The following is an 18,945-nucleotide window of genomic DNA, read 5'->3' as shown; positions in this document are numbered from 1 at the left end:
TCGCTGCTATTTGGTCATGACGTATGTAATGCGCCGTTAACAGGGCTAACTGGTATATTAAGCTTTTCCCAAATTCCGTAGGAAGAACAATAATGTCTTTCCTCTTGATGAAATTCACCAAACATTCTCTTTGTTCCAGCTTTAAATCCTTGATCTTGGGAATCATAGACAACACAGAATGTTTGGATCTTCTCTGATTGGCTGGTGCCTGAACTCACACTTCTGAGGTTTTTGCAAACCATCTAGTGTATTCCGATTCCTGACCTAGTCGCTGGAGAGAAATTAAATTGAGTGGACACACTAGGTGGCACCAGCCTGGCTAACACATTCCACCTGAGAATTATAAGCTTTCCTCCAGCTCTGGTTAAACTAGAGACTAGAAACGTTCTACAAACTTGATTATTAACGATAAACATTCACAGAGAATCAACAGAATGCAGTGTAAAGTTATTTTCATTCTTGAGAGGATATTTATTTATTTATCACAGGTTAAAAAGAACTAGAAAATCAACTATTAAATCCCAAAACTTTACTAAATAAAAATGTTAAGTGACCAAAAATAAAAATGTAAGAACAGTTACAAATAAACTTTATTGCTCACAATAGACGTTGTCAAACCAAATATTAAAATATATGTCAAATCTGAACCTCACTGCCAACATTTAGTCCGATTTTATCCCTCTTAAACCAGTCTTAGTCTCACTTTAGACCTGATAAATCCTGATTTAGTCCATTTTATTCCAGTTTGCTTTGAACTTAAAAATTTCTGCCCTTTGGATCTGGCAGACAAAGCACCTTCTGAATCCTAGTTTAGTCCAGTTTCAGTTTAGAGTTCTTGTTTATCCAAGTCCTGTCCAAGTCCTGTCCTAATTTAGAAAAAAAATTGAGTCTATTCCTTTCCTGTGTTATGGTTGAGAGCAAATAGTTTAGTCCTCAGTCTAATCCAGTTAAGTCCTGGTCTAGTCCTCTTCTTTTTTTCTGGTTGACGTGGGAACACAGGTTTAGTTCTGGTTTGACCTTATTTAGTCCAGTTCCAGTCCTGGTCTACTCCTCTCCGGTCTTCTGGTTGATGTGGGAGCACTGGTGAAACACAAAACTGACCGCCGTATCCCAGGACAGTTTGAGCACTTGGTCTCGGAGCTCCTTTTTGTGTGAAGTGTGATGCCACTGGGAGAGGTCGCTGTTACAGTCCGCGTCCACCGGGGGGCGCACCTCTCTGTCGTTCACACAGCGTCTGCACTTGAACCGATCGTGGGTGTCGCTCAGCGTGTCCTCGTTCAGCGTGAACAGCTCCCGAAGTTCTCCGAGCGAAAAGTGCCTCTCCACGTCCGTCTCCTCGTCCACCACGCAGCTGCTCAGGGCCTTCTTGTGCGCCTGTCGCTGCAGAATCTTCTCTTCGATTGTCCCGGTGGAGAGGAGACGGTAGATGTAGCAGCTTTTCTTCTGCCCGTCCCTCCACACTCGCGCCATCGCCTGCTCGTCGTTGGCGGGGTTCCAGTCGGGGTCGAACATTACCAGACGATTGGCCCCGATGAGGTTGAGTCCGCACCCTCCGGCTTTGCTGCTCAGCATGAAGATGAACTCCGGGTTGGTGGGATCGTTGAACCTCTCGACGATCTTGGCCCTCTTTTTGATGGACATGGTTCCGTCTAGTCTCACGTACAGATACTTCCTGCTGCGGAAAAGCTTCTCAAACAGGTCCAGCGTCTGCGTGTAGTTGGACACGAGCACCACTTTGTCGTTGGTGGTGCTCTTCGTGATGGCCAGTATGTAATCGAGGACGAGCATTTTGCCGGAGAGATGCGGTTCCAGAGTTTTGGGGTTGTAGTTTTGAGGAAAAAGATCTAGAGCTCCTTCAAACCCGCTCTCTCCCTCCACACACTTGTCGTAGACCAGCGCAGGGTGGTTGCACAGTTTTTTGAGAGAAGTGATGGAGGAAAGAGAGGAGACGTTCATCTTTCCGTCCTGAAGTTTCTCAATAGGGTTGGCCTGCTTTAAGAAGTGCTGATACAGTTTACTTTGCAGAGGGGTCAGTCTACAGCACACCACCTGCTCTATCTTCTCTGGGAGATACTTGGATAGAATATCTGAGGTCCTCCTGATCAAACATCTATTGACGATCCCGATCAGCTCCTTTAGCTTCTCCTCACCCGCCTGACGGTCCTTCTCGCTCGCATCCGCGTCCCTTCCTTTGAGAATGGGCATCTCAAATCGCTTCTTGAACTCTTGCGCCGTACCCAGAATCCCCGCGTTAACGAAATGCACGAGACTGAAGTATTCCAGGAGGTCGTTCTGGATCGGCGTACCTGAGATGAGCACTCGTCTCTGCGCGCTCATAGAGTTTAATGCGTGGTACGTCTGGTTCTCTGAGTTTTTCAGCCGATGTCCCTCGTCGCAGATGATCAGACCGACTTTGCCTTTGTGCAGGACGTGCGCGTGCAGTCGGAACGTCTCGTAGGAGATGATAAGGATGGGCGTGGGCACTCGCAGACCGCGCTGGGAGATGAAGTTCGTCAGCTGCCTGTCGATCTCGTCCTTGGAGCCTCCGTCTATGGCGAGCGGCGTGACCCTGGTGCCCAGCCATTTGCCCACCTCGTTGTACCAGTTACGCACCAGACTCGAGGGCGACACCACGATCGCCTTCTCGATCTCCGGCTTGGCGTCGGGGCTTTGTCTCAGCAGCGTCCACACGAGCGCGATGCACTGGAGCGTCTTGCCCAGTCCCATCTCGTCCGCCATGATACACCCGAAGGACCCGGGGATGCGCCTTCCCGTGACACACTCCCATAGGAACCGGACGCCCTCCCTCTGGTGCGGGCGCAGGACTCGGGACAGCAGCGGGTCCACCACCACGTGCACCTCCAGCTTGTCCTTGTCGGCTCGGATCAGGTCGTGCGCGGAGAGGATGGGCGGCTCGTACAGCACCAGCGCGCCCTCTCCAAACGGGTCGTGCAGCGCCCTCCTCCCGCCCGCACGCTTCACACCCAGCGCCCGGAGCCCCAGCGGACCGGTGTAATTCGCGATGGGAACCTTAAACAGAGTTGGGGAGTAACAGATTACATGTACTGGAGTTACGTAATCAGAGTACAAATTACGAGTAACTGTATTCGGTTACAGTTACTGTTTCAATGAGTGGTAATTGGATTACTGTTACTTGGTTGAAATAAATGGATTACATGGAGGTATTTTCCTGTTTTCACATTTTCGGCTATTCCGTTTTTTTTGTTTTGTTTTGTTTGGTAATTCCACTCATTGCCGGACACTAAACCAGGTTTAAACCAGGACTAAAACCAGGTCTAATCCCAGGTCCAAACCAGGTCTAAACCCAGGTCCAAAACAGGTCTAAACTAGGTCTAAACCAGGACTAAACCAGGACTAAATCCAGGTGTTAAACCAGGTCTAAACTAGGTCTAAACCAGGACTAAACCGGGATTAAACCAGGAATAAACCAGGACTAAATCCAGGTCTAAACAAGGACAAAAACCAGGTCTAAAACCAGATCTAAACCTGGTCTAAACCAGGACTAAACCAGGACTAAACCAGGATTTAACAGGACTAAATCATGCTGCGTGGACCTGTCAATAATATTTTTAATACGGTTAAGTAAAGTCTGGGCTTTTCATTGTCTGTTAGCAGATAAAACATCTTATGTGAAGATTTCCTCATTTTTGCTTCTCTACAGCAAATCAAGTAATCCAAAGTATTCAGATTACGTAACTCACTTGAAGTAATTTAATGGATTACGTTACAAACTACATTTTGGAGTATGTAATCTGTAATGGAATACATTTTAAAAGTAACCTTCCCAACACTGACCTTAAACGGCCTGGACAAGATGCTCTGGATGAACCTCTCATGTTTTTCCCCGCTCGTACAGCTCCCATTGGGCTGCGCGCTCAGAGGTGTCAGCGGTTTTCTGTACGGGCTCAAATGCGTCAAAGTCACTTCTTTCTCGGTATGTTTCGACTCTCTCCAGTCCGGATCTTCCTCCTCTCGCTTTATTCGTTTGGCCACTTGACTCGGGGCCAAACTCCGTCGCATTTTGCAGAAAGTTGGGTCCGTTTGAACACCGCATTCACTCAAAAAAGTAGCGTCGGGAGCGCAAACTATCTATTTAACTTGCTTGTTTCGTTTAAAAGGTCGGATTAACATATCGTATCGTTAATCTTATATGCTCAGCCTCGGTTAAAGCTCGATTTATCAGCAGAAACAGTTTAAATCCGTAGTTTTCATCCGCCGGAGGTTGACACATTTTGCTCCGAGCGATCGCGCCTTCTTTTAAGCGTTTGTTGTGATTCCGGGTTGTGCGTCATTACGTCACAGTCATGGCGGCGGCGGACGGCTGGTTCACGGCGTTAGCTGTTGGAGTTTCTTTTCTGAAATGTCTCTTTATCGACGCGTAGTAAGTGCTTTTTTTGCTCCACTTTAATTGGCACTGATCTATCCGATGTGTTCGTAACGTTACAATAATTTAAGCATTGTTTTGAACGGAAACGGAGGCGTAGAAGTAGCTGACACTTAGCATTGGGCTAACGTGGCCAACTTTATCTCCACATTTGAAACGCTTCTCAATGAACGAAACAAAAATACATATTAGAAATTAAAAGGTTTGTTAGTGGGTTTATTTTCAAGTATCCACAACAATAATGCATCGTTAAATTAAATGATAAAAATGTTAAGATGACGTGTAGATTTGTGATTGTGGAAAGTCGCCTCAAGATGGCGCCATTTCTGTGATTTAACTTGGTTCTCAATTTTATTCATATACATTTATTAAACGAAATTAAAATAATAATAATAAAATAATAATCAAATTAAATATATAAATAAATATAAAAAAAAAATAAAAATACATACAAATGAAAAAATAAAATAAATAAATAATAATAATAATAAATACATTAACTAAAATAAAATAAAAAATAAAATACATTTTTAAAATTAAATTGAAAATAAATGCAACCTTAAATTAAATAATAAAAATGTTAAGCTGATGTGTAGATTTGTGATTGTGGAAAGTCGCTTTGAGATGGCGCCATTTCAATGATTTAACTTAGTTCTCAATTTTATTCATATACATTTAATCAAACTAAACTAAAATAATAATAAAAAAATAAAAATAAATATAAAAATAAATACAAATGAAAAAATTAAATAACAATAAAATAAATACATTTACTAAAATACATTTAACATTTTTTATTAAATAAAAAAAAAATATATATAAAATCGCTTTCATCGCTTTCACTAATAAATACATAATCAGATGCAACATTTTCCTGTCCGATATGTGAACTGATACAGAACAAGATTTTATTTATTTATTTATTTATTTATTTGAGACAGGGACAGCGCACAATTTTTGCATTTACCTTAACAGGAGAGATGCATTGTACATCAGGTTGTAGCATCAGTGCTAATTTCCACCTGTCATCCCTGGACAGGTTCATTGATCGATTGTATTTAACTGACCTTGACTATCAACTGTTCTGGAGACCTATGTAGCATGTTTTGGGGGGGCATTTGACTCCGAAGTAAACGTCTTATTAAAGCTTTATGTCTTGTAAATGTTTCTTTTTTTAACTACTGGTCCTGTTTTTTTGTTTTTTGTGTTATTTAAAGTCGCTCCACAGATTTCGAGGTGCACAGAAACTGGTTGGCGATCACCCACAGTCTCCCAGTGTCCCGCTGGTACTACGAGGTCAGTACTACTAACTCTACAACTAGTACTATTACTGATATAACTATTGCTACTATTACTACTACTACTACTGCTGCTACTGCTACTACTACTTCCGTCTTTGTAGGACTCATTTGTAGTTGAACAAGAAAATCCTGATAGTTCAGACTAAAGCCACTTGAATTAAGTACACCAAACCTTTTCCATTGATAATTGGTCTACTAACTGGACTGCATTAGATCTAAACCAGGTCAAAAGGAGTGGCAAACCAGCAGGTACTACAGACTCTAATCCAGTACTAAACCAGGTCAAGACATTTCTAGCCAAATAGAACTAAATAGGACTGAACTGAGATTGAACCAGGACTAAGATGAAACAGGACTGAACCAAGACTAAATTAGTACTAAACTAGGACACATTCCGGACCCGGTAGTAAACAGTCTAACCCATGTCTGGTCTTAGAGAACTATACCAGGACAAAAGAAATATTGAACCAGAACTAGGCTAGGACAGAACCAAGACTAAAGCCCTACTAAAGCAGGTTTAACCCAGATCTAAACCAGGTCTAACCCAGGTGTCTGGTCCCTTGTGCCTTTCAGAACACGTCAGAGTGGACCCTGGACTACCCTCCACTCTTTGCCTGGTTTGAGTTCGGTTTGTCTCACGTTGGACAACACTTTGACAAAAACATGCTTCAGATTCAGAAAGAGCCGTACGAAAGTGACGCGACTCTGCTGTTCCAAAGACTCTCTGTGATCTGCACCGACCTGGTCTACATCCTGGCTACAAGAGAGTGAGTCCCCACCTGTTTTAGACCTGGTTTAGTCTTAGTTTAAGGCCATCTCCATTATTTTCTATGTGCATGCATACTAGGGGGTGCAAAAATATCGGAATAGCGATATATCATATTGTTTAATGTGATGATACTGTATCGATATCATGGGCTGCTGTATAAAATATATCACCAAGAGTATTTTTAGGTAATTTTTTGCTAATTTTACAAAAAAAATTGTTAGAGAGCTACAGTTTTGTTGCTTGTTTAGAGGAAGGAAATTCTTTTATGCAATACATTTGAACTATTCACTGTTTTAAGAGCGTGGGCATGTTTCATATTAAATTGCACAAGAGGTTGTTCAACAAAGACTTTTAGTATCACAGCCATGATTTAGCTTTATTTTTTATTGAACCGTATCGAATTGATTTGTAATATATTGCATTGAATCAAAAGCGCACTGTATCAAGACATGTATCATACCGTGGCCTTTGTATCGAGGTATGTATTGTATCAGTAACTTCTGAATAATACCCAGCCCAATTGCACACACTGGGTGGTCTGCATGGACTGTGTTCATTGTGTCTTTATTGGAGTTTGGTGAATTGGGACGTGGCACATCGTTTGGAAAACACAAGGCTGTTTTACACTTGTGCAATGAGTACAGACACATCTCTGTGACTGACAGAAACACTGCTTTAATTATGGGGAGAAGGACAGAGCCACAAGAGAGGCGGGAAAGCACCAGCTTTTCTCCTCCCTCTCTGTGTAGGAAAGTGTCAAACCACTATCTTGCCTTTCCTGTCATCTCACTGTTGTGTGTCACATTTTATGAGTAATCTGCAAATAAAATGTCAATTCATCACTTCAAGAGTTATTTTAAAATCTGTTTAAGTGTTGTGATGTGTGGTGTTCAGTGTGGTCAAATGACTTTAGCCCTGGTCTAACCTCAACAGTACAGATATATTCTATACCTGTGCTGTTTTTCAGGTGCTGTCGTTGTGTTTCGGAGCACAAATCTCCTAAAGACATTTTGAATCGTCCTTCATTTGTTCTCGCTGTTCTTCTGCTCTTCAACTTTGGCCTCCTCATCGTGGACCGTATCCTAAGACTTGTTTGGACCCAACAGATCCTCTCTTAGTCATAGTTCAGTCCAGGTTTAGTCTTGGTTTAGTCTTGGTTCACTTCTGGTTCAGTCCTGGTTCAGTTTTAGATTTAGTCCTGGTTTAGTTTTCCTGAGTCTGTTGTGTCAGATATTCATTTCCAGTACAATGGTTTCTTGATGGGCTTCCTGCTGCTGTCTGTGGCCAAACACCTCCAGGTCTGGATCCATGCACTAGTTCTAGGTTCTAGTTTATTGAAATGTTGAGATCTGATGTTTATTTAACCCTGTGTGCCGTCAGTCCAAACACCTGCAGGGGGCGCTGTTGTTCTCTGCGCTGTTGAACCTCAAACACATTTACCTGTACGTCGCTCCAGCATACGGCGTCTACCTGCTCCGCTCCTACTGCTTCACCAAAGACCACACGGGTAAGACTTCCTGTAGACCTGGTTTAGACTAAACCAATTGAGGTCTAAACTAAAATCAATAAATAAAGGCAATACTAAAAATATAAAATGGATAAAAACAATAAATAAATAAATAAACACAGAGGACCACACAACTCACGCGGTGTTAAAAGCCACAGAATAAAAGTGGGTCTTGGGACGAGATTTAGGACGGACGTGGGTGGGGCAGATCGTTCCAGAGTTTGGGGCCGGCCACAGAGAAGGTCCTGTTCTCCTGGTTTTAAGTCTGGTTTTAGGCACCACGAGCTGGAGCTGGACCTCGGACCTCGAATCTGTGTAAATCTGGATGAGGTCCGAGACATAAAGTAGGGCCAGTCCATTCAAATCTTTAAAAACAAACAATATAATCTTAAAATCAATTCCAAAATGAACAGGAAGTCAGTGCAAAGACGCAAGGATTGGGGTAATGTGATCGCGCTTTTTGCTCCCTGTTAAAAAACACGCAGCAGAGTTCTGGAACTAATAGTAGTCCAAACGAGTAGAGATAAAAGCGTGCACGACCTGTCCAAAATGAAAATGGATAAAAAAGGTTTCACTTTGGATAAAAACTGGATTTAACAACAGAACTGACCTGCTTAAGTTTAAAATCATAGTCTATAGTGACGCCGAGGTTGGAGGCTGAGGGACAAATTTACACAGAATCTGACACACAGGAGCAGGAGATTAACTAAAGAATAAAAACTTAATAATTTTATCATTGATGAAGTTATGATTTGTATTTGTATGTCATTAACTTGTTCAGTCCTGGTTCAGTCCTGGTTCAGACCCTAATCCCTGCCTGACCCTCCCCTGTGTGTTGCAGATGGCCGGTTGAACTGGAGGAGCTTCAGTTTGCTGCGTTTCTCAGCTCTGGGTCTGATCGTGCTGTCAGTCACCGCTGTGTCCTTCGGCCCCTTTATCGCCATGGTAACTATCACGCAAACATGGACTGGCTTTAGTCCTGGTTTAGTCCTGGTTTATTTAGGTCATAAGTTCTTGCTTAGTCTTGGTTTAGTTCTGTTACAATCCTAGTTATCTCTGTCCTTTTTTAGTCCTGGTTTAATGTTAAGGTTTACATTTATTCCTTGTGAGGGGAATTCTTCAACCCGTCCTTCAATGTCACTGCCTTGAACAAACCCACCCAGACTAGGAATGGGCATTAAAATGTCGCCGATATGATTCATATCGTGATACAGTGCACTAAATCATGGCAAGTCTTTGTTAAACCACTTCTTGTGCAAAGTTCATATGAAACACAAACATTTTAATCATCAAAACAGTGAAAATGTCAAATGTGTCGCATAAACAAGTTTCCTTCCTCTGAACAAGTAAGAAAACGGTAATTTTGTAAAATATACCAAAAATACAGCAGCCCACAATATCATCACATCACATTAAATGATACGATATATATCAATATTTCATTATTTTTGCACACCCCTAACCCAGACACGGGGAGAACATACAAAGGCCTGGGAGTTGAACCCGGGACCTTCTTGCTGTGGGTTGAGCGGGAGTGACCTCAAGGAAAGAAGGCACCTGATTTGTTTGTTATTGATGTTCTTATCTTGATTTAGGGACTAAATTTGTGAAATAAAAAACAGGATCATGTGCAGTGGGTTAATGCAAACATTTTTAGGTCCGAATGAAAGAAAAACAAGCCTCACAGCAGCAACTACAGAGAGAGGCAACAGTTTTTCAGTAAAGTGAAATGGAGCCAGAGTCAATGGAGCCGGAAGTGTGCTCATACTCGCTTCCTGTTTGGAACATAGTGGTTATCAGGGATCCAGAGATACAGTCTATGGTCCCGTCTCAGTCCTTGTTTAAAACCTGATTCAGTCCTGTTTTGTTCTCTCCACAGGGTCAGATGCCTCAGGTTTTGTCACGTCTCTTCCCCTTTAAGAGAGGACTGTGCCACGCCTACTGGGCCCCGAACGCCTGGGCCCTGTACAACGCCGCGGACAAGGCGCTCACTGTGCTGGGTAAGACCCGGTTCAGTCCTGGTTCAGTCCTGGTTCAGTCCTGGTTCAGTCCTGGTTCAGTCCTGGTTCAGTCTTGGTTTGTTCCTGTTCTCAGGTCTTCACCTGGGTCTGGTAGAGTCTGGTCCTCGGGCCTCGATGACTGGAGGTCTGGTTCAGGAGTTCCACCACACGGTTCTGCCCTCGATCTCCCCCTCAGTGACTCTGCTCTGCACCGTACTGGCCATTCTGGTGAGTCCTGCTTTAGTCCAGCTTTAGTCCTGCTTGCGGACCGGGTTTAGACCTGATTTAGTCCAGAGGCATGTACTCTGAAACTGGCTGAACTTATCCTGGATGATCCTGGATTTTCTAAACGAAGCGGGGTCAGAAGCGGGGTCAGAGCGGGGGGGCGGGGGGGGTCAGAACGGGGGGCGGGGTCAGAATGGGGGCGGGGTCAGCATCAGTCGACCAATCAGATCAACAAAGAAGCAGAGAGCTGTAAAGATGCTCTGACCTCCCTCTCCCCAGACACTTCATCCAGCTCCTTTCATAATCCAGCTGAGAGCCGCCCTCTGGAGGCCACTTCAGCTCCTCGCCACATGGAGGAGCAGCGGCTCTACTCCGAGCTCCTGCCCCAAGTGAACTGTAAACCAGAATCACAAAATCTATGAGGAATTAAGAAATACTACCAAACAAAGAAAACACGGACGCTGCGTTCATGTGTGCGCTGTCATTTAGTGGCCCACAAATACACCCCGGAGAAAAATAATCAAATTGTCCAGAGACAAAAGACTCACACACATTACATTTAGCACCATTACATTTAGTGATTTTACAGACAGTGTAGTGCTGCTCGATTATGGAAAAAATCATTACCGCGATTATTTTGGTCAATATTGAAATCACGATTTTTCAAACTTTTTTTTTAAATTGCACGAAGCATTTATTCAGCATTTCTCTCTCTCTCTCTCTTATTGATAATTTATACAAAACTTTCAAATTGACAATAAATATAGGCGACAAATATGAACCTTGGAGCAGTTTTTCAATGTATAAAACATAAAATAACATAAAAGAAGGCAGAAAAACATAAATGTATCCAAAATAAACTATATATCCAGCTGTTCTACAATCTCTGTAATAAAAAATAAATGTACTATTTTATATAAAAAATATCCCAAAATAAACCTTGTTAGGCTTTCATTTCAACTCGATTATATGATTTTGGAGATCGTTTGACACACAAGTCGAAATCACATTCAAAATTCGTTCAGTGTTGAGTCCTGATTATTGTTTTGTGTCCACAGCCCGCCGTCTTGTACCTGATGTGGCGCCCGCGTTGCTCCGCCTCCTTTCTGCGAGCACTGGTCCTGTGTGCGCTCGGCTCCTTCCTGTTCGGCTGGCACGTCCACGAGAAGGCCGTGCTCCTCGCCATCCTGCCCCTCAGGTCAGGCATGGACCGGGTTTAGACCTGGTTTAGACCTGGTTTGAGATTTTCCACAAATGACCAAGAAATTTGAGATGAAATATAAACCTTTTTGTCCCTGTTTATTGCCGTAGCGTGCTGGCCGTGCAGAGCAGAGAGGACGCTGGGATATTTCTGGTTTTGGCATCGACTGGACACTACTCCCTGTTCCCGCTGATCTTCACCGCAGCAGGTACCAAAACTATCAATGACGAGGTCCATTCTCCTGCTATAAATCTCCAACAATAACATCCGGGAGGGAATCTGACTCTGTGTTTGTGTTTCTAGAGTTGCCACTGAAGTTCCTCCTGATGTTCTTGTTCTCAGTGTTTTCTTTCAGCTCGCTCCACAAACTGCACGGGTAAGTTCACTCTCTGCACTCCAGGGGGGCGCTTATCACAAACCTCACACCAGGGCTCGGCAATTAATCAAACTTTAATACATTTTTACCTTTTCTAAAAATGTGAAAAACAGAATTAGATTTAGACTTAGACAAATTTTATTGATCCACAAGAGAACTTATTTGGACACAGAAGCTCACTCGTATAAAATCTCAGCTCTATACAAGAGTAAGTCACGCTCTTATGCCTGTAACTCCAGCAAAAAACGACCGCGTGCCCCACAATCCAGAGCGTCTTCTACACGAATCCACTCAGGTGTCCCAGCACGACTTCAGTAAACTACAAAGCCGCACCACCCACAGAACACACAAACACACACGGAGCAGACAGGGACCGCACAGCGAAACACACCCACAGACACACTCATCACTCCACGCCGACGAGGAACGGAACGGAGGAACGAACCGAAAAAGCAAGTGCAATGTGCCACTTCTAGACACAACTGAACAACTGAGTCACTGCGAACACGCCGACAATCCATTGGTCCCAGACAGCACCCTCCCTACACGCCACAACTGAACAAAGCCCAGAGTCACCGTGAACGCCACAAACAAACAAAACCACTCACCCATCACACTGTTGTGTTTCCTTTAAAGTCCCACGCCGTTTATTTGTGAAAAAGTTTGAAAATAGACCATTTAATGACAGTGCGCCTTATAATCCAGAGCGTCTCATAGTGCTGAAAATACGGTAAGTAAGTTTTTTATTTATATATCGCTTTTCACAGACATTTGTCACAAAGACGTTTTACAGAGCATTATTTATTCACTCCAAACCCAGTGGTGTAAACTACTATTGTAGCCACACCTGCCCTGGAGCAGATGGACTGAAGCGCAGCTGCCAATCTGCACCATCGGCCCCTCCAACCACCACCATCACTCACACTCACACCACTTTTATATTAGGTAATGTGGGTGAAGTGTCTTGCCTAAGGACAAAACAACTGTTTTTGTGACTGGCGCCTCCTGTGGCTCCTGATTTTCCCAATGTCTCCATCCAAGAACTAACCAGGCCTGACCCTGCTGAGCTTCTGAAATCTGACAGGATCAGGCTTTGACAAGCCAGTCTGGCCAGTTGTGGATAAATTCTTCATGTTTATTCTTTGTGGACCTTGTTGGTTGAAGATTTGGTGATGGGGCAGATTTATGAAGCTCCTGTAGAATACGTCAGACATTTACACAGATATTTTGCCACAGAAAACCTTTAACCTGATGTTCTGCAAATCTACAGCGGGGCACTTCTGACCGTTGTGAAAAAGATCTAACCTCTCAGGCTCAAATACATTTTTAGTATCAGGAAAAATCTGATATTTTGGGAAAATGATCATATGGGGTAGTAATATACAATCCTGACTTTTTTTTTGAGAGAGACCTTCACATGCAGTGTGTTCTGGGATGTTTCAGATTTGCAGCATTGGCACAGTGTGGTAAATTAACACTGAAAACTGAAAATGATATGAGCGCTAACTTTATGTGCATACCACTTTTCATAACAATGAAAACATAAAGCACAGTGTAACAGCTTTACAGTGGCAGAACAACATCACTTTTTCATGTGGTGCTCCAAGAAACAATTTTTATCCTTTGTAAACAACAAAAGTACTTTGCACTTCTGACAGGCCGTTTGCGTGTAGCCGTTCTTGCACAGTCTGCATCGTCCACGTTTATCAGCATGGATGGGAGAAAAGGCTCCTGAGTAAAAAAGGCTCATAAAATATGGATCTGGATTAACTACCGTGTTTTCCGGGCTATTAGGCGCTCTGGATTATAGAGCACACTGTCATTAAATGGTCTATTTTCAAACTTTTTTCACAAATAAACCGCGTGGGACTTTAAATGAAACCCAACAGTGTGATGGGTGAGTGGTTTTGTTTGTTTGTGGCGTTCACGGTGACTCTGGGCTTTGTTCAGTTGTGGCGTGTAGGGAGGGTGTGTCTGGGACCAACGGATTGTCGGCGTGTTCGCAGTGACTCAGTTGTTCAGTTGTGTCTAGAAGTGGCACATTGCACTTGCTTTTTCTGTTCATTCCTCTGTTCCGTTCCTCGTCGGCGTGGAGTGACGAGTGTGTCTGTGGGTGTGTTTCGCTGTGCGGTCGCTGTCTGATCCGTGTGTGTTTGTGTTTTCTGCGGGTGGTGCGACTTTGTAGTTTACTGAAGTCGTGCAGTCATTTTTTGATGGGGTTGGAGACTTAAGAGCGTGTCTAATAGCCCGGAAAATACGGTAGTTCGTTTTTTAAACGGTTTTGCCCTAACTGTAAAGCAACAACTAGCATGCTGAAACACACTTCCTGATTCTTCGACAATATAACAGTTTGTAATTAAACGCAGACAGTACACAGTCTATCCTCTCTGGTCAATGATCGGTGGGATGTTTTGTCTTTGTCGTGTGTGGACTTCGTTTCCCATGATGCTTCTGTCCCCAGGCCCTCTCTGCTGTGTGCCCCGGAGCGCTGCTACCTGTTTGGTCTGGGTCTGGTGTGTGTGACCTGTGACCTGCTCCTGCCCCTATCGACAGTGAGCGCGCGCCTGCCGTTCCTTCCCCTGCTGGTGACGTCCGTTTACTGCGCTGTGGGCGTGGCCTACTGCTTCATCCGGCTCTACGGAAGCCTCCTGAGGACAAACTACAAGGTCAAAGCCAGCTGAGACCAGAGGGGATGTGGACCAAGTTTAGAGAGAGTTTAGACCTGGGTTTAGACCTGGTTTTTGACCAAGTTTAGACCTGGTTTGGACCTGGTTTGGACCTGGTTTAGACCTTTTTTTCGACCAAGTTTTGACTTTGTTTAGACCTGGTTTAAACCAGATTTAGACCGGGTTTTAAGAGGAGGTATTTTGCTTTATCAACTTTTTGGAGCTTTCTAAATCCGTGTGTTGTTCATTCATTAATTTTTCAATATAAAACCAAAATGCACCGCATACGGACTGAACCAGGACTGATCCCAAGACTAAAACAGGACTAAACCAGTGTCAGTCCTAGTCTGGTCCTGGTCTGGTCCCGGTCTCAGTCCTGGTCTTTTCGTTTTCTTATTTTTGGTTTTATTTTGAAAAACGAATCAACAAATGACACACGGATTTTTCTACCATGTTACAACATTGTTCCCTCCTCAAAAACATTCCTGAAGAGGCTTTAGAGTCGAGTTTGAGTAATTCGATTGATGATCTAAATATGTTGGACGTGTTTGTTGTTAATGCCCCATAAAGTCTTTAATCCAGGTTTAAAATCATGTTTAAGTTTCAGAGAAGACGTTAACTAAAGAACTGTTTTGTACTGCGTTTATGGAAATCAAAATGGTTTCTGGGTGTTATTTTTTTACTTTCATCGACGGTTCAAACAGAACAATGTCGATGATCAGATTTGTGCTTTTTGACACATCAGGACGAAACGGTCAAAGGGAAACCGAGATGTTTTGGGTTTGGGTTATGTTTTGGGTTCGTGTGCCATTCGGTTTTTTGAATTTCAATTAAGAACAAAAAAACGATAAAATTGGAAAACAGTTTGTTATTTCATTATTCTGCTTTAGTGTCCAAAAAAAAAAGATTTCGACCTCTATTTCCAATATTTAATAAGTTTATTTCAAATGACACCGATCAAAAAACAGTCTTGGTGCCTATTTTAATTTTGGTATTTTAATCTCTCTGACTTATATGAACTGAAACTGAAAAATAGTTGCGGTTTTGTGGACAAACACATTTTCTTTTATTGCGACACATTCAACTTTCGCGTGCTAGAAAGTCATTGTTGAACCCAGTGACGAAAACACTTTAAAAAACTATAATAAAAATATTTTTATATTATAGATCCATGGTCAACATTGCAGCAGAACTTACGGTGCAAATAAAACACAGAGAATAAAAGATCAAAATTATAATAATAGGCACCGAGACTGTTTTTAAATTGGTGTTATTTGACATAAACTTTAAATTAAATATTGGAAATTAAGGTTGAAGGTCCGTGTTCCATTTTTTCTTTTGAATTTCAATTAAGAAAGAAAAACAATAAAATGGGAAAACAGTTTATTATTTCATTATTCTGCTTTAGTGTCCAAAAAAACCCCCCAAAAAAACTAATTAAATATTGGAAATAGAGGTCGAAATGAAGTTTATTTCAGCTAACACCACTCACATAACAGTCTCTGTGCCTATTTTAATTTGGATATTTAAATCTTTCTGAATGATATGAACTGAAACTGAAAAATTGTTGTTGTTTTGTGGTCAAACATGTCGCCCACTTTTATAGCGACACGTTTATTTTTGGGGTCTTAGAAAGTCATTGTTAAACTCAGTGAAACAGGAAGCTGCGAGGTGATAAACTTTGTTCACTTGACAACACAGAACTATAATAAAAATGTTAGTTTTAATTATGGATTCATGGTCAACACTGCATCAGAACTTCTGGGACAAATAAACCAGAGAGAATAAAATATCAAAATTATAATAATAGGCACCGAGACTGTTTTTTAATTGGTGTTATCTGACATAAACTTTAAATTAAATATTGGAAATCGAGGTCGAAGGTTCGTGTACAATTAGTTTTTTGAATTTCAATTAAGAACGACAAAAAATAAAATGGGAAAACAGGTTCTTATTTCATTTTATTTTATTTATTTAGTGTCCAAAAAAACCCCCAAAAAACATTTTGACCTCTATTTCCAATATTTAATTTAAAGTTTATTTCAAATAACACAGTGCCTATTTTAATTTTGATATTTTATTTTCTTCAAGCAGAAGAACTTCACATAAACCAGAGAGAATAAAATATCAAAATTTAAATAGTCATGAGGCAGTTTTTTGGTGTTATTTTAAATAAACTTTAAATTAAATATTGGAAATTGAGGTCGAAATGTTTTTTTGTTGTTGTATGAAATAAACTGTTTTCCCATTTTATTGTTATTCATTCTTAATTGAAATTCAAAAGAACGAATTGTACACAGACCGTTGCAATCAATTTATTTATTTATATATTTTTTTATTTGACACTAAAACGAAATAATGAAATAATAACGCGTTTACACGTTTTATTGATTTTCATTCTTAATTGAAATTCAAAAGAACGGAGTCAAAAATGCCATTCATAAATAAACATTCCTCTTTCTATAAAAACTGGTTTGTTATTTTTAAATCACTTTTTTCCCTTGTGATGTCATGTGTTGTCTCTCTGTTTGGACACTATATGATTTTAAACCGTTGAACATGAAAGGCCTGTCTGCTCCTCTGACCTGTTTAGCCTTTTTGGGAAATGAGTTGCGTTTTGTGTCGACTCAGATGAAGTATTTTTAACTTTGCTCGAAGGCACTTTGTCCGGAAGTCTGAGGAAATTCAGAGGGCAGCAAACCCAGAACCCTGTAAACCCTGGAACTGCAGGTCACACAGGAATATGGTGAAATGTTGAGACCAGAGGCGGCGCTACGTTTAGGCAAAAGGGCGGCTGCTTAGGGCCCCCAAACCTGGAGGGGCCTCCAGTAGGTCTAGGTGATATGGAGCAACAAATCTATCTCGATATATTTTTTTATCTCGATATACGATATATATCTTGATATGTGTACAGGAAAAAATAACCCCCAAAACTTCTGCAAAAACAAATCTGCCAAAATTCCACAATGTTTTTTTTTTTTTTTTTTACTGAAATGCAAGAGGTCGGCAGTTTATGTAGGAACAAAGTGCTTCTGCTGCATTTAAGATTACAAAAAATCCTTGATTAAATAAATAATAATTTAACTGTAAAATAAAAGAAATAATACATATTTCCTTCTTTTCATTCATAAATAAAACAACTCAACTGAAGCTCATCTTTGCATTAACTCTGTGGACCGTATGATAACCATGAGCTCCTTCAGCAGAGGAAGATCAGGAGGTTCATTATTTTAACAGATCCATGTTCCTCACAGTGTAAAGAGCTGTGAGGTTTCCCACAATCCATTGCAGATCAAACCCAATGTTTCCAAACACTGTTGTACAAGTGACACTGCAGCAGATTATTCATTAAAATCTTCTGCATAAATAAACTTTGACTAAACTTTACAACATTTAAACCAAAATGACTCTAGAGCCACATCAGCCCATTTGAGATTATAATGTGTTTAATGTAGATTTGCCACATGTGTTTACATTTTACAGAAACTAAAGTTAAAACCACATGACTTATTTACATAAACAGCTCGCTCCTTGTGCTGTTGATGAGGTTCAGCTTCTGTCAGACTAAAGGGCATGACTCAGTGGAATATGAGGATGTGCTGCTGATGGTTTTGTCTGTAAATGATGGAAAAGATTTGTGGTGCAAGAAGTTTTTCGCTGGCACCAACTTTCGACACTCACAGGGGCAAAGAGGAGTGAATGAGACACAAGCAGCAAAATCAGGGAGGTGTGGGCGCGACGACAGAGAAGACAAACAAGTGAAGTGGTGAAATCACAATTGAATATAAGCATTATATCGATATATACGATATGTCAGAATACATATCAAGTTTTAAAAATATCTCGATATATTTAAAATATCGAGATATCGCCCACCCCTAGTCCCCAGCCGATTTCCCTCAGTGCCACTAAAGGTCGAGGCCTCAGAGCAATTTGACTTTCTCTCAATATGACATTAAGTGAGAGTTGTTTTACTTTTAAATAATAAACATAATAAAATAATCATAAGTAATGGATGTAAACAAAAATGTAACTGTAAATTCCGGACTATACACCACTACTTTTTTCTCACACTTTGAACCCTGTGGCTAAAAAAACGATGCAGCGATTATTTGGACGGATTATTTGTTTGGCACATTGTCCGTTCATATTTACGGTCTATGGTTTGGTGACACAGCGGATACACACAGCCTGAGTGAAGAAAACGCCGCTGTCTGTGCGAGTAACACATGGATCTAGGGTTCACATGACATTGCTGCACTAGCTTGTGATATTGTCAGAGCACTCAAATAGTTTATCTCCATGTGATAAAATAAGTTCTGATGCTAAATGAACATTAGTGAGGGGGATACGTCTTACCCGTGTGTGTAAACGACGAGAAGAAACATCTCAAACTTCAGTAGCCAAAGACATGGACACCTGCAGCTTATATTGAAGAGCGGTCTATATATGTACAGTTTTAAAATTTTGTTAAAATTTAGTTGATGTGGCTTAT

The 18,945-nt window shown here is 41.5% G+C and overlaps 2 protein-coding genes across 2 annotated transcripts; one reads left to right on the top strand and one right to left on the bottom strand.

The window, feature by feature from the left end:
- Positions 1–435: 435 nt before the first annotated feature.
- On the bottom strand, positions 436–4,256 carry rad54l (RAD54 like). The gene is made up of 2 exons (XM_020924445.2): positions 3,817–4,256; positions 436–3,030 (listed from the first exon to the last, which is right to left on the bottom strand). The coding sequence occupies exons 1-2, from the start codon at positions 4,039–4,041 to the stop codon at positions 1,045–1,047; spliced, it is 2,211 nt and encodes a 736-aa protein (XP_020780104.1). The 5' UTR covers positions 4,042–4,256; the 3' UTR covers positions 436–1,044.
- A 66-nt stretch (positions 4,257–4,322) lies between these two features.
- Positions 4,323–17,891, top strand: alg8 (ALG8 alpha-1,3-glucosyltransferase). Its single transcript, XM_055148840.1, has 13 exons — positions 4,323–4,402; positions 5,623–5,701; positions 6,280–6,473; positions 7,443–7,552; positions 7,706–7,773; positions 7,856–7,982; positions 8,824–8,927; positions 9,862–9,982; positions 10,077–10,210; positions 11,266–11,405; positions 11,519–11,616; positions 11,712–11,784; positions 14,246–17,891. The coding sequence occupies exons 1-13, from the start codon at positions 4,326–4,328 to the stop codon at positions 14,463–14,465; spliced, it is 1,545 nt and encodes a 514-aa protein (XP_055004815.1). The 5' UTR covers positions 4,323–4,325; the 3' UTR covers positions 14,466–17,891.
- The last annotated feature ends 1,054 nt before the right edge of the window (positions 17,892–18,945 follow it).

Source organism: Boleophthalmus pectinirostris, unplaced genomic scaffold, assembly GCF_026225935.1.
Source record: "Boleophthalmus pectinirostris isolate CB_2022bp ecotype Guang Dong unplaced genomic scaffold, ASM2622593v1 HiC_scaffold_12, whole genome shotgun sequence".
Taxonomy (NCBI): domain Eukaryota; kingdom Metazoa; phylum Chordata; class Actinopteri; order Gobiiformes; family Gobiidae; genus Boleophthalmus; species Boleophthalmus pectinirostris.
This window is presented reverse-complemented; position numbering and strand designations above follow the sequence as displayed.